This window comes from Nycticebus coucang, chromosome 23 (assembly GCF_027406575.1).
Source record: "Nycticebus coucang isolate mNycCou1 chromosome 23, mNycCou1.pri, whole genome shotgun sequence".
In the NCBI taxonomy this organism is placed as follows: Eukaryota; Metazoa; Chordata; class Mammalia; order Primates; family Lorisidae; genus Nycticebus; species Nycticebus coucang.
The window spans coordinates 12,509,018-12,524,157 of NC_069802.1; the positions used below are offsets into that span (position 1 = coordinate 12,509,018).

Here is a 15,140-nt window from a genome sequence, read left to right on the forward strand (position 1 = left end):
CCACAACGCCCGGCTATTTTTTTGTTGCAGTTTGGCTGGGTTTGAACCCACCACCCTGGGCATATGGGGCCGGCGCCCTAAATTTTACTGGAAACTAAAATAACAACAGTTTTATTCCTTTCCTTTTTCTTTCTGCAATTTTCCCCTCTCATTTCTTTTACTTTTCATTTGTTATTTTTGATTCTTAAAGGGATTTACCTGTATTATTCTAATATGTTGGTACATTTACACATTTCTAACTGTGTTTTAACTTAAAGAGATAATTACCTTGAAACTTAACTATTTGCAAAAAGTTGGATGTGCCAGGATTAGGTACAGCGGATGTAGTCTGCTTTGTTTTAGACAGACTTGACTGCGAAGTATTGTGTGTTAGTATGGAGACAGTTGGTGCAAGGAGAAAAATTACTTCTGTGCTGGTTTTAGAAAGTTCTGTGTTTCTGAAAGTGAGGCAAGAGAAAATAAAGAGAAGAAAGTAAAAGAATTTAAGAAAAATAAGATAATATTTTTGAAGGCGCTTTGTAAACTGCTAAATAACATGCAGGTGTTAACTTTTTTTGGCAAGGATTGAACTTAAAGTGAGAAAAAAGATCCACAAAGATGCTATAAAGGAAAACAAGAAAAAGAAATAACTTGGAATAAGAAGTTGTGAAAGGAAGAAACAAAATGGGGAAATCCTAATGGGGCATTTTTACATTTTAGTTTTTTTTTTAATTTGAAAATGCATTAGTACCTGAACTTCCTATTCGAGCAGTTAAGTGAAAAATATTTTATTAATTAGCCAAAGCAATGTTCTGTTGAAAATAATTTGGAAAAGTCTTATCATAAGGGACAGTGAGAGTCATGTGGAACCCACTAGGCTTGTGACCTTCCCAGCTCTAAACAATCCTCTGTGTGTTGTGGTTTATACTTTTTCTACTTCATTAAGGTTTAATTCACATTTGTTGATCTATCCTGCACCTTTCATTTTGTTCTCATTCAAACCTCTGCAAGGCAGGCATCCTTAGCCTATTTTACAAATGAGGCATAGAAAGCTAAGTAATTTGTCCAGAGCCACTTACAATAAGCAGTGGCAAAACTGTCCCTTCTCCAAGTTTTGAGCTTGGTCCCACATTTTCCACAGGTACTTCCTATCAGAGCAATTGCTTCTTTTCGTGGTTCCAAAGATGGTGCTTATTGTATTTCTCTAAAAGAGGTCTTGTTAAATAACAGTAAACCACCACCACCACCACCACCACCCCCCCCACCCCCCCGCATGTTTTAAGTTCGGCTGTGTTTGTACTAATTGACTTCAAATGAAAGTTCTGCCTGGCTCCGCACCCATAGCCCAGAGGTTAGGGTGCTGGCCACATACACCTGGGCTGCCGGGTTCGAACCCAGCCTGGGCCTGCTAAAAACAATGACAAGTACAACAACAAAAATAGCTGGTGGGCGCCTGTAGTCCCAGCTACTTGGGAGGCTGAGGCAAGAGAACTGCTTAAGCCCAAGAGTTTGAGGTTGCTGTGAGCTGTGATGCCACAGCACTCTATCCAGGGTGACAGCTTTAGCCTCTGTCTCAAAAAAAAAAGAAAGAAAGAAAAGAAAGTTCTGTCTAAGAAATACTATTTGACCTCCTTAAGAACTTGGAAGTAAACAGAAAAGTCATATATAAATAAGTCATAAATAAACAGAGGATGTGTACTGTGCCTTTTAGATCTCACCTGGAGCTGGGTGTTTTAAGTCTAGTTTTCTTAAACTTCATTATTTTATTTGGTTTCCGAAATCATAGCTGACTTGAAGGGGTAGGTTGGTGTTCTAACAAAAATGAATTGTAACTCTTTAGAGCAAGGGAGAGGCAATAGCCAAACTATGAGAGGCAGATAAAATACCTCAAAGCCTTTGGGTGGAGGAGCAGACAGACTTTTCTCTGTGCCTGGAAAGTTCCAAGAACAGCTGTCTTGCCGCCGGTCCTCTAAGAGCAGGCTAAGCCCAGCTGCCACACTTAAAGCCAACCTTACACCCGGTCCTTCTATTTCCCTTCAGTTTACCTTCCACTCAAATCCCGACTCTGTAAATCTTGGCTCTGGACCTGACTCTGTAGCTTGGATTTCACGTTTGGCTTTTCAGAGCCTGTTTACACCCAGGCTCTCCTTGGTGTTTGAACTTCAAGGGGCTCCTCCCTCTGATTCTCTGCGCACCAGGATGCTTTGGTTGGATCTCCCTTCAGCTGGCTCTGTGGAAGCAGAAAGCCAGCCCCTGCCTGGTGACTCCTAGGCCAGTGCCTTTTCCTTGGACTTAGTATTATCATGCTCCAGCAGAGCAAACTAATGGATGATCTCGTGTCACCAAACAGGCATCTAGAATCTCTACAGGAGCCAGTACCTTTCAGAAAAAAAAAATGTAATCCACTGTGGTTGAAATTAAACCCATTTTTAATGCTTACATGGGTAGTCCTTCAACTGTTATGAAAATGTTGATCACTTTCAATGTCTTGTTCCTTGAGTTTTCTAAAAAACAGAAATTAAACTGTAACTACAGATTGATGCAGAGATTAGCAAGTTATAGAATATATTATTTTTGAAGAGCATAAGCAACCTTTTAATAGCACCATCTTTAAAGAATGTTGCTGTAAGCAATGCCTTTTTTTTAGAAATGTTTACAAATTTATCTTTTGTGTCAACAGCAGCAAATACTTTTATGTTGTAGAATAGCGAAGGGCAGATAGTAGCCCTGGTGGCTGTTGACATGTTTATTTTGGAGAGAATTCTTGGCATTTTTCCCCACATCAGCATAATAAGAATTTGTAGGAGAGGAGGGAGGCATCAATGTATTTGGTGAGGATTAATGACCTGGTAGATCATTTGCAGTGGTGAATATATTACGGATCGTGCCGTAAATGGAGTAATTAAAAAGCTGCACAGTAAACACTTCGCGGGCTGGCACATATATTCCCTTCCTTTCCTGGATGGCTGGCGTTCAAGCAAGTGGTGCGTTGTTTGTCTTGGTCTCTTCACTTTCTTAAGAGCAGAAAGAAGACTGAGATTTGTTTTAGAGACAGAGTCGTGCTCTGGCTCAGGCTGGTCTCAGACTCCTGAGCTCAAGCAGTCCACCTGTCTCGGCCTCCCAGGGTGCTAGGACTACAGGCATGAGCCACCACGCCAGGCCTTATTATGTGTTTATTAACTGTTTACTGTAGCCTGTGTAATCAGATGCCCACACAGTTTAGCTGGCACCCAGTTGATGCCTTTGGGAACCCTCTCTTTGCTGATAGAGTTCAGGGAAGACATCAGGGTTGTAAAATTCTTTTCATTTGCAAAGAAGGCCTGGATTGCATTCGTGTTAACAGAATAGATGAGCTGTGGGGTAGCCCCAGAGTTTTTGAGATCAGAAGGCAGCCTGCAGAGCATAAAAGCTGATTCCTATGGCTTTAGGTTTCTAATGAATCTTATTGCTTTTCGACACTACTGGAATACTTTCCAAGAACTAAGTGATTTCACCCCATTTCTGAATTTGCTGAAACCCTCTATGGAAAAGTGTGCAGGAGACTGAAGTGGAATCCCGTAGCTGCCAGCTGCCGTCTTAAGAGGCAGGAGGCTCAGAAAGTCCCAGGGGCAGGTGCCTCTGCCTGCCCCACCCTCCCCTACCTCTTGCCTTTCCTTTCAAATGTTTGCCTCTTTTTATTTTCATTCGATTTTTCATACTAGGAAGGATCATTGAGTGGAGCTTCTGAAGAAGCAAGGCTTGTAAGATGGTGGTAACAAAACTATGTATAAATCTCCAGAGAAGTTGGCACCCCAAACCTAAGATCATTTAAAGAAGAGCCTTCTTCTAAATCTTTTGCTAATTTTTTTGATACTCCTCTAAGTTCTACTCTGGGTGTGCTTACCTCACAAATGCTCTTTTCTACCTTGACATAGACTGGCATGCATGTTTGTTTACCTTGAAGCAGGGTTGGGCTGCTTTAATTTTGCCAGCTAGCATTCCAGAAGCCAAGAATTTCAAGATCTGGGTCCTCAGTCGTTTCCTTGTTGTCAACAGAGAGCCTTGCCAGCTATTTTCAAGAACACTGATGTCATTTTGTCTGTTGCCTCCAGCATCCCCATGGTGTTAATTATAAAGTTACTGTAGCCAGATTTATCTTTACGGTAGTAACCTTGTATCCTTGATTTCGTTTTCCGTGGTTTTAATCACTTGTGCTATGGTATTATTTTTTTATTATAGCAATTTGTTGTTGTGTTGCATTTTATTACTGGTTATTGTTAATCTCTTACTGTAGGGAAGTTATAAATTAAACTTTATCCTAGGTATGGATGTATAGAAAAAAACACAGTAGATGTAGATAGGATTCGGGACTACCTGTCAGTTTCTGGGGGTCTTGGAGTGTGTCCCCCGTGGATAAGAGGAGAACCTTCTAACGTCGAAGGGTTGTAGATTCCCTTTCCTCTTCCAGGCCAGCCCCTTCCTCTGGACTCCTGAGCCTTTTCCCGTCCTCTCTTGAGATCTGAGTCCTGCAGCCCACGGCCATGCCCTGGCAGTGCTCAGCCTCCCCGCAGGCGTCTGTGGTCCTTCCTCAGTCTCCCACCCCCTCTGGCAGCTCTGGATCTCCGCCTCTCTATCCCTCACTAACACCCTCAGTCAGGGTGGTCAGCCACTCTTAAATGTCAGGTCCAAAGGTGTGTAGTTTTCATTTTTTGATCTTTATTCATCTCTTTATATCCTGGTACCTGTCTGCCATCCTCTCTGGGTTCTGCTCTTAGCCCCAATCCTGTAATCTTCTCCCTCTGCTGTGTTCATTCAGCGATGTCCCCACTGACACGGTCTCTGCCACTTTCTATGTTGTGATCCCTTGTATGCCTCAGGCTTCTTCCTCAAGCTTCATACTAAAGAATATGTGGGTTGGCTGCTTGTGCCAAATACCCTTGGTGCCCAAAGGTGGCTGCAGTGCCAGGAGAAAACACCCATGCTGTGCAGGTCTGCACCTTGGGGTGATGCCCCGCCGACCCCCTGCCAAGGGGCACCCACGCCTCTGGCCATGAGGCTGTGTAGCGGCTTGCTGTGGGGCTGGTGGCTGCAGCAGGTGCTTGAGCCTTGGGGTCCCCCGGCAGCCCCTCTCTGCCCTCCACTGTACTTTGCCTCTAACAGCATCATGGGGTCTTTTGTTACGTGAACATTTCCTGGAAGTAAGTAAATCTTTCTGTATCAGACTGAGGAAAAAAAAAAAAGAATATGTGAGTCCTCCCACCTCAAGCTCCCACGCCCCAGTCCCTGAGGCTCAGCCTGAACTGCCTGAACCTTGCCTACCGTCTTCTTGCTGCTGTGTTTTTGACCTCACTTGTCACTGCCGTCCGCCTGTGTGAAGTCAGCCAGGTTTTTCTGCTTTTAGCTTCTGAATGGTTCTAAGAGCTCATTCTTCTCTCCACCCTTCCTGTCCTGTCTGAGGGATTGTAACAACCACACCGGCCTCGAGGGCCTCCCAGCCTCCGCGCTGCCCTCTTCAAACCCATCCAGGATACTGATTCTGAGTCTGTGGTTCTTTGCAACCAAGATAAAGTCGGAGTTTTTTGATATGTGTATTGGGCTGCGATCTGGCTCCAGCTCTCTTCCCTGGTTCACCCTGGACAGTGTCCAGCAGTGCTGGACGTAGTTTCTAACCTCTGCCTTTCCCGTGGTCTTGCCTCATCCCCAGCTCCCACCCCAAGAGGACATGTGAGGCATCCCTTTTCTTGGAAGCTTTCCCTGGCCTCTCCATTTCCAGGCTAGGTGGCCCTGCTTGACACTCATCCCGCTGCCCGATGGGGCCAGTTTGCGTGCGTCCCTCGTTCCCTCCCCCCAGACTTGACTTTCCTTAGACATAGAGATGGTGTCTTACTCATCTTTGTAGCTCCAGTACTTAGGACAGGGCTGGGCAGATAGTGGGTGTTTAGAATATGATTTTTAGATGAAAGATTAACTAGGACGGACAGTAAGTCAGTTTGATGTCCACAAAAGTGGGCAAAAGTCATCTATGTATATGAGTTACACATGTACCTTTAGTAGGGAGCATGAAGGGGACCCCTGTGACGCCAGTCATGTTCTCCTTTTTGATCTGGTGTGTTCACTTTAGGAAAATCCATTGAGTTGTCAACTCGTGGTGTGTATACTTTTTTATATTTGTGTTGTACTTCAATGAGAAGTTTTTTGTTTTTTAAATCAACTTGATGCGTAACCTCTCCAAGACCAAAAATTTTCTTTTTTCAAGCTTTTAGGATGTTTACAGGATATCAGTTCAGATATCACAGCAAAGAGCCAGGCTAGTACTTTTCCCTGATATTAGGAAGAATGAAATTTAAGCACGTTGGTGAAATGCCAATGGGATTCTCTGGACTTCTAACAAGGGCCAGCCCTCATCGAGAGACTTGCGGTGACCTGTGCGCCCGTGACACTTGTTCCAGGGCCTGCATGCTAATCACCAGCAAGCCCCGGGCCTGCCTGCCGTGTCAGGGAGACTGCATCTCGCACGTGACTATGAATAATTCATAAACACGGTTATCTGGAAATTTGTGGTCATCATTAGCATTTTAATGAAAAAACCGCAGCCATTATCCTAAGTCTCTGTTTTGTTTCTACCTTTTTTTTTTGTCTCCCCCCAGCGCGGCTAACCACCTCAGTCTTTCCCGCGTACTTGGGAACTGCCGAGGCACCTGCACTGTGCTGACTGTCGCTATGGGCAGACGGTACCTGGAGGCCCACCGTCTTCCAGGCAGCTCTTGTACGTATGGGACTGGTCTCTGTCCTTTTTTTCCCCTTTGATTTTCGTTGTAGAATATTGTAGTGTACTGAACAGGTGAAGGTTTATAAGATTTGAACAAGAGTGGTTAGAAATACAGAGGAATGGATTGCTCCAGGGTGAGTTGTTAACATCGAATGGTAACAATTGTCATCTGAAGGAGGATTTATATAATCCAGTGGGCCTGTAAGACCGGATGTGTCTATCAGCAGATTTCCCTTTTCTGTTTCAATGCATCCATTTATATACAGGCTCCTTTTTTTTTTTTTTTCAGTTTGTCTTTTTCATCACAATATATAACCTTTGAAACAATAGGAGTGCCATAATTTAAAACCTTTCCCAGTGATTGGGTTAATTCCTTTGAAATAAAAAAATTCATAGACCCAGAATACAGGTCCTCTGGGTATGTCTTGGTTTAGTATGTGTTGGGAGAGAGTTCCTGGCTTTTATTTCTCAACATTCTGGAAAGAGGGAACTCTTGGGGATCTCTTGGGATGCCTTTCTTTGTTTCCCAACACTGCAGTTTTCCAACAGTCTTTTGGGAACTGCTACAAATGTAGCCTTTTCCTATTTGCTGTTAGCCCTAATTAACTTAGGAGAAAAAATGATGACTGCCCGTTGAATGCTCTTTATTTATATAAAGGGTCGTTTGTCTTGGAATTATTTTTTGCTCCCTTTAGTCTTTCAGCTTTGGGCCAGCTGTATAGATAATTTGTTTTTGTGGCTTCCTTTGAACCCTCTGGAATTTTGGCTTCAAATGAGGGGTGTAGTGGAGGGAGCTCCTCAGAGGACCTTTGCTCCCAACTGTTTATTCACGTTCACCTTTAAGTCCCATTCCCTTGTATAGCACAGATTTTCTCCTTTACAGAAAAGTTAGAAACACCAAATAATTGCCTATAAAATAAACCAGGTCATTAAAAACGTTTTATAGTAACAGGGGGAGAAGGGGAAAATTCTTGACAACAGAATAGGGATTTGGACCCATGACTAACTTCAAAGCCAGCAGATTCAGGTAAACAACTTTTTCACATGTAGAACCTCCAAGGGTATTGCTGTTTTACTCTGAAATTAGCCGTTTTCATAGTGAACATAATTATAATAAAGTTTATATTTTTATACTGTAGAATAGAGGTGGGCAAACTGGCCACTGGGCCAAACCCAGCCCATGCCCATGCCGAGCAGTAATTTTATATTTTTAAATGGTTACATTTTAAATGGTTATGTAAGTACCTACATAATTTCTATTTTATCTTGTGGCCCTCAAAGCCTAAAGTATCTGTGATCCTATTGAGAAAAAGCTGGCCTACCCCCGCTGTAGAAAGTTGGAAGGCATATGCTGCAATTGACCCACATGGAATGCTTAGTATTTGATTGCTTTTGATCTACAAAACAATGTTAATTTCACATGGTTCAGTCTGGTATATTTTGAGGACATTTTCCTTTCCAATGGTTAAAATTCTAACATGTGGAAGAAGTAATTTATCTGGAAAATTCCTATCTGTGGGAATGCTTATTTTTTTTAAGTGTTTTGGGAATGACATATCTGCCATCAGTCAGGTGACTTTCCAGAGTCACACAGGGCCCCGAGCTGTGGGGCCCTGTGCCAGTTGCAAGGAAGCTCTTCTTTTCACTTATTTTTTACCAAGAGCCCTCTAGGAGAAAACTCTTCCTCTTTTACCATTGCTGGGTACTGGGATTGTGCCAGCCTTTCTCAGAACCAAGAACATGGTGGTTGTTACCCCGGTCCCTGCCGAGCTTGTCCCTCGTGCCTTTTTCTGGTGGAAAGGAGACAGTGGCTGCCTTTCCCAGGGGCCACATATCTGCATAGCACTTGGTCTAGAATAGAGTGTGGGTCACACTCTCTCCTAGTTTCTATCTTTGATTTTTTTTTTTTAAGCAGTGTTGTCGATCCCTCAGTCCAAGGCTGTCATTCATGTTGTTTGGTTTGTTCTCCATTTTCCCCTCCAGCTCCTCCTTGGCACCTTGCTTCCTCTGGCTTTTTTTTTTTTTTTTTTGCAGTTTTTGGCCAAGGCTGGGTTTGAACCCGCCACCTCCGGCATATGGGGCCAGCGCCCTACTCCGTTGAGCCACAGGCGCTGCCCATCCTCTGGCTTTTAAATAACATTCTGTAAGGCCATTCCTAGCAGAAGGAATCTTTAGCCTCAGTGACTCTGTTTGCCCACAAGTTGACTTGGGGCTTCTGTGCTAGGCTGGTGTGAAGAGGGACATACCGTTCCCTGGAGAAGGGAAACTAGTTAAAAAAAAAAAATGAAAAGAAAAAGAGAAACATTCTCTGGAGTGTATAATTTTGTTATTAAGTATGATCAGAACCATTGCTTGAGGGTTGGCAGCACATGGTGCTGGCTCTGGATGGTTTTTCTGGCTCTGGATGGTTTTTGAGGCTCATATGTCACAGTGGAGTTTGAATTTTCTTTCTGTTCGAGGATCCTTGTTCGGCCTTTCAGGGCTATCTGGCCTGTCAGGACACAATGCTGTTCTTTGATGGAATGTGGAAAGGCATCCAGAGGACAGTAAAATAAGAGACTGACCTTCCCTGACTTTTTGTACAAATGTTTGTGCTTGTGTTAATCCCAGAGTTTTAATGTTAGAGTCACGTGTTGCGTGGCGACGTTTCACGTGGTGACAGAGTGCAGGTACTGTGGTGTATGTGTGCCATGGAACACTATTCAGCCATAAAAAGATGGAGACTTGACATCTTTCGTATTAACCAGGATGGAGTTGAAACACGTTCTTCTTAGTAAAGTATCATGAGAATGGAAAAGTGAGAATCCAATGTACTCAATGCTAATATGAAGCCAATAGACGATCTAATACAGGCCCACATAGGAGAAAAACTCAAATTAATTCAAGGTGGGGGGAGGGGAAAAGAGGAGGGAAGGGAGGGGGATGGGCAGAGAGATATTTTGTGGCTCAGTGAGTAGGGCGCCAGCCCCATATGCCGAGAGTGGTGGGCGCCTGTAGTCCCAGCTGCTCGGGAGGCTGAGGCAAGAGAATCGATTAAGCCCAAGAGTTAGAGGTTGCTGTGAGCCGTGTGACGTCATGGCACTCTACCCTCGGGCGGTACAGTGAGACTCTTTCTCTACAAAAAAAAAAAAAAAAATTAAAATAAAAGATTATAATACTGTGTCTTTACTGTAACTTTCTACATTTAGATATGCAATTAGTTACCATTGTGTTACTGTTGCCTACAGTGTTCAGTGCAGGGCCCCCAGGCGGGTTTGTAGTTGAGGAGCAGGAGGCTAGACCATGTAGCAAGGTGCAAGGTGCGTCGTGGGTGGACCACGTAGCAAGGTGCGTCGTGGGTGATGCCGTCTAAGTTTGTGTCAGTCATTTTACAGTGTTCGCAGTAAGAAAATCACTGAACGATGCATTTCTCAGAATGTATCCCTGGGAATTACTAATGAAATCATGTCCTCGTTTATTATTATTTGTACCTATTTGTTCCTAGAGCAGCCACCGCTCCTGCCTCGGCTGTCAGGGTCCGGACTGATGCAGTCGTCTCCAGACCTCGGGCCTGTGATCTCTATGCCTGCACATTCCACACCCGCACAGCGGCCAAATTAATCTCAGCAAGGCGCAGCTCTGATCACTCCGCTTCCCTGCTGAAAATGTCCCCCATGTCCCCCCAGTTCACAGGCACTGCGTTTTCTGTCACTACTTCTTGTTTTTAATACCCATTATTCCCGGTTAGTAATCGCTGTGTTGTTGTTAGTCTTACTCTGATCCAGTAGGGATTTCCTGCTAGCCTCTGTGGTCTCTCTGGCGGGGGTTCACTCTGCCCTTGAGTCATTGTCCACTCACTTGGTTGTGCTGTTCCCTCTCGGGAGTGCTGATCCATCTTTTGATAACCTGTTGAAATCCTGCGCTTGCTTTAAGGTGCAGCAGAGTTTCCCTCTTTCCTAGGAAGTTGCCCAACTGGAAGCAGCTCTTAAATCTCACTCCTATAGCTTGCATCCCAAATACATCTTGTATTTTGGCATTCGTATATACTTTGAACGTTTCTCTCTTCTCCCCTGTGCATGAGAACACTGTTCTGTCTGTGCTAAGTGCTTAAGCATTCATGCCCTCGCCCTGGGCTTAGGGGCGGACCCATCTTTGGGAAGCTCCCGAACAGTGTCTTGCAGGGAGCTTGCAGAGCCCCCACAGCACAGAAGTATTCAGGGCTCCGGAGCAGCCTGCAGGCTGTGCTGCCGGCCGCTCGTCCATCCCAGCCTGCTTTCTGCCTTTCCTTCCCTCTCACTTGGAGAGCGGGTACTTCTCTTTCTATGCCTGCAAGAAAATGCCATTGAAAAAGTTTCAACAGGCCAGTTGTAGTGGCTCACACCTGTAATCCTAGCACTCAGGGAGGCCAAGATGGGTGGATCACCTGAGCTCAGGAGTTCAAGACCAGCCTGAGCAAAAGCGAGAACTTGTCTCTGAAAAATACAAGGGCGCTGCAGTGGGTGCCTATAGTCTCAACTACTTGGGAGGCTGAGGCAAGAGGATTGCTTGAGCCCAAGAATTTGAGGTTGCTGTTAGCTACGATGCCACAGCACTCTACCCAGGGCAATGAGTGAGACTCTGTCTTAAGAAAAAAAACCTTTAAACAGTAGCAGGCACATACGGTTATTTCTTTGGCCTTTCCTCCTTGACTTTTTTGCTTTCTCTGATGAAAGGTTTCGTTTGAGGTACCATTCCATGCCACACGTGTCCTGTGTTTACCTGGAAGGATTTTATTTCAAATTAGGTAAATTTTGAAAAGTTCCCCTTATTATTTGCCTTTCACAGATGAGGAAGCAGAGGCTCGAAACAATAGCTTGCTTTGCGGAGTTGCAGTTTGAGTCTAGCTTTATCTGCTCCCTGCCTCCGTCTGTGTTTCCTCTGCCAGGCTGTCAGGGGACTTGGTGATTGCTTGGGGGATTGCGTTTTGGTGACATCCCCTCACCTATGTCCTACAGCATGGCCTCTGGTAATGTGGGTCTTCAAGGCTTAAAAGATTGAGCGTGAAAAGCATCTGGCATTGATCTTGTGTTTCTTCTTTTATTTAACTAAACCCCCAATCATAGACAGTACGAAGGCCCTAGGAGAACACTTGATTATAGAAGGAGTAATAATAATTAATACAGTAATGGTAATAATACTTTAAAATCACATATAAATACATGTGAATATAGAAAACTAAGAAAAGAGGACATAAGGTCTCACAACCCTAAACACCAGGGAAGAACCGCTTTTTAACACTTGGCTGAGGACTTTTCTGTGCTTCAGTTATCCTGCCTTCCTAGGTTTCTTCTCTGTTGACAAAAATGGAAGAATGTTGTACAAGTTGTTTGTTCAACAGAGTATGATAAATATCTTTCTAATCAATCTATTGACCTTCATAGTGACCCCAAAGCACTTGTGGCCTGTGGTGAACTTATTCATGTGATGGTCCCGAGAGAGGCAGTGAAAGCAGTTGAGCGCAGTGAGGTAGATTCACCTTGATAGAGGGAGGAGCTTTTATTTTTATTTATTTATTTTTTAAAGGCAGAGTCTTGCTTTGTTGCCCAGGCTAGAGTGCAGTGGCCTGATCGTAGCTTACTGTTACCCCAACCTGCTTGGCTAAAGTAGCTGCCCTCTCTGAGCCTCCCAAGTGGCTGGGACTACAGGCATGCACCACCATGCCCAGCTACTTTTTTTTTTTTTTTTTGATCTAGGGTCTTGCTGTATTGCCCAGGCTGGTCTCAAACTCTGGTGCTCAAGGGATCCTCCTGCCTCAGATTCCCAAAGTGTTGGGATACATAGGCATGAGCCTCTGCTCCTGGCCAAGGGGAAACTTTCATCATGGTTAAAAACTGCTGCTCAGGAGCCATTCATTTGATTTTCATGAAATTGTCAGTTTGAAAAGCCAGTGGCCCAGGGATTATGCAATACTGGAGGGTGAGCTTCAGCAGAACTGGAGATCTCAGACGGGGAGGGAGTTCTGCGCTCAGCCAGGGTTTGAGGATATGTTTGGATTCTGAGTTAAAAGCAGGACCCTGAGACCCGTGTTCAAGATGGTTAATCGCCAAGTGGGTCTTACCACCCAGCACAGTGCGGATGGCCTGGAGTCTCCCGAGAGGGGCTCTCTGCTCTGGTTTTAATGATCTGCCGGTGCGGGAGGCAGCCCTGCCAGATTGTCCAGACTTGGGGCCTTTGGGGCGTCTCACAGTTTGGGTATGAAGATTCCATAAACGGAGAGTAGTTGTGGGAGTTGGGGAAGGTTAAAGGCAACAAGATTTTAAAAATAGCACATATTAGATTTTTCTTCTGCCTGAGGAAGAAACAAAATCCATTTATTTTGGAAAATGTGCAAATATCAAAGAGCGCAAGGAAAAAATCCCATCCTTATTATTCTGCACGTATCCTTACAGTTGTGTGCGCGCGCGCGTGTGTGTGTCTGGCTGTACATTTGGATTAAGCATTATTGTGAACCTACTATTCATCTGATTTTATAAACTGCCTTTTGGTACTTAACTCACTGTAGGTCTCCTGGTATTCCAAACTGTTCTTGTACACTTTGTATACTTCGTCAGTCAGGACTGGACCTCCCCCAGTTTCCTCTGGCTTTGCCCCTGCCCAGCACTGTTTACCATCTTTCAGGTCCTAACACATGCCCTTGGCCTTCACCTCCCTGTATGGTGGGAGAGACAACCCGGTGATGTGCCTTTGCTGGACCAGAGAGCCTTGGGGGCTGCCCCAGCCAGTGAGCACACCAGCTTTCACCTACATCGCCCCTCAGTGGCTTTGATGTGAATCACCGAGTTGCACATATTTTATTAAGATTCCTTGATCCTTGTTTCAAGATGGGCTGGGTGGGTAGCCAGCAACAGAAGGACCATTCTTTCCCCCTGTGGGATCAGCTTTTCAGTTTATTTCTGAAGATCATTGTGAAGAATATTTCTGTTTTAGTAATACTAAATCTAAGCTGGGTGATGTGGTACGTGCCCATAATCCTAGCTAACGGGGCAGCTGCAGCCGGGAGGATCACTGAGTGCAAGAGTTCAAGGCCGGCCGGGGCAACATGGTGAAGTGCTATCTCTTTAAAAATATAATAATAATGATATTAAGTCTTCAGTTTATGAACATGGATATCTTTACATTATTCAGGTCTTTAATTTTTTTCAGTGACTTCTCTAGTTTTCAGTGTTCAAATCTTACTTCTGTTGTTAAATTTCTTTGGTTTTTTAACTTTATTAGATGTGTCTAACAATCACCAGTCAGTTCTCCTCCATGTTGACTGTAGATTTTTGAAAGTGGTAACAGGTACATAGGTAACCAAAGTATAGAGCTTCTTTCTGTTTTTTTTTTTTTTGTAGAGACAGAGTCTCACTTTATCGCCTTCAGTAGAGTGGTGTGGCGTCACAGCTCACAGCAACCTCCAACTCCTGGAGCTTAGGCGATTCTCTGGCCTCAGCCTCCCAAGTAGCTGGGACTACAGGCGTCCGCCACAACGCCCGGCTATTTTTTTGTTGCAGTTTGGCTGGGGCTGGGTTTGAACCCGCCACCCTCGGTATATGGGGCTGGCGCCCTACCCACTAAGCCACAGACGCCACCCCAAAGTATAGAGCTTCTGTGGTGAATCTTCATCTTCATTATGTTTTCTGGACAACTGTACATGGGTACCGAATGGGGCATTCCTTCCTTATGCCTTTGGCCCTGACAGCTTTGTAGAGCCTGGTATCACTGCACACATCTGGACCCCCATCTCTTTCGTGGTAAATTTCCAGATCTCTCTGAGTGCCCGAGGGGCAGGTTCTTGAAGCCCACTCCATGGATGCTCTTGTGAGTGCTGATGGTGTAGTCTCGACTCGTTGATGGCAGAGTGGCCCTTCTTTGCGGGAGGCATTCTGCTGAGCCCAAGTTGGAAAGAAAGAGCGCGAGGGATTGTGGGAGGAGAAAAGGGGTGGGTTGCAAGTACAACTTCCAGCTCATCTCTCTTATTTTCTTTTAATTTAAGTTTATTTTTTAATTTCAGGTTAATGTGAGGGCACAACCAACCAAGTAAAAATATTTGAATTTGTTATGCAGAGTCCTTCTTGTAGTTATGTCCTGCACGCAAAAGGTGTGCCAAACACAGTCCCGTCTGTCACTGTTAAATTTATTTCTAGGTATTTTATTCTTTTTGGTGCTAACATAAAATTGATTTTTTTTAAAAAATTCACTTGTAATTCCTTCATTGCTAGTTAATTTTTGCATGTTGCTTTTGTGTGTCCGTTGAGTATTTCATTTCAGTGAAGTAAATACGTCTGTATATATTCTATAGTCTTTTCTTCCTTTCTTCCTTCACTCTGGGAATTTATAGTAGTTTTTCTACAACTTTATCTGCTGTCCTTTCATACTGTCCTATTTTTGCTCTTTTCAATTGTTTGAATGTATT

At 44.3% G+C, this 15,140-nt stretch overlaps 1 protein-coding gene across 13 annotated transcripts in view; it reads left to right on the forward strand.

Moving 5' to 3' along the window:
• Positions 1 to 15,140, forward strand: part of APBB2 (amyloid beta precursor protein binding family B member 2) — a 425,552-nt gene that overhangs the window by 179,884 nt on the left and 230,528 nt on the right. For 11 of the 13 annotated variants that reach the window (XM_053577899.1, XM_053577898.1, XM_053577900.1 and 8 more), the window contains one exon: positions 6,606 to 6,724. The exons of the other annotated variants lie outside the window; for them this stretch is intronic. In XM_053577899.1, the coding sequence (XP_053433874.1) occupies positions 6,679 to 6,724 (46 nt within the window). In that variant the 5' untranslated portion in view covers positions 6,606 to 6,678. The remainder of the gene's footprint in view (positions 1 to 6,605; positions 6,725 to 15,140) is intronic. 13 annotated transcript variants of the gene reach the window in all.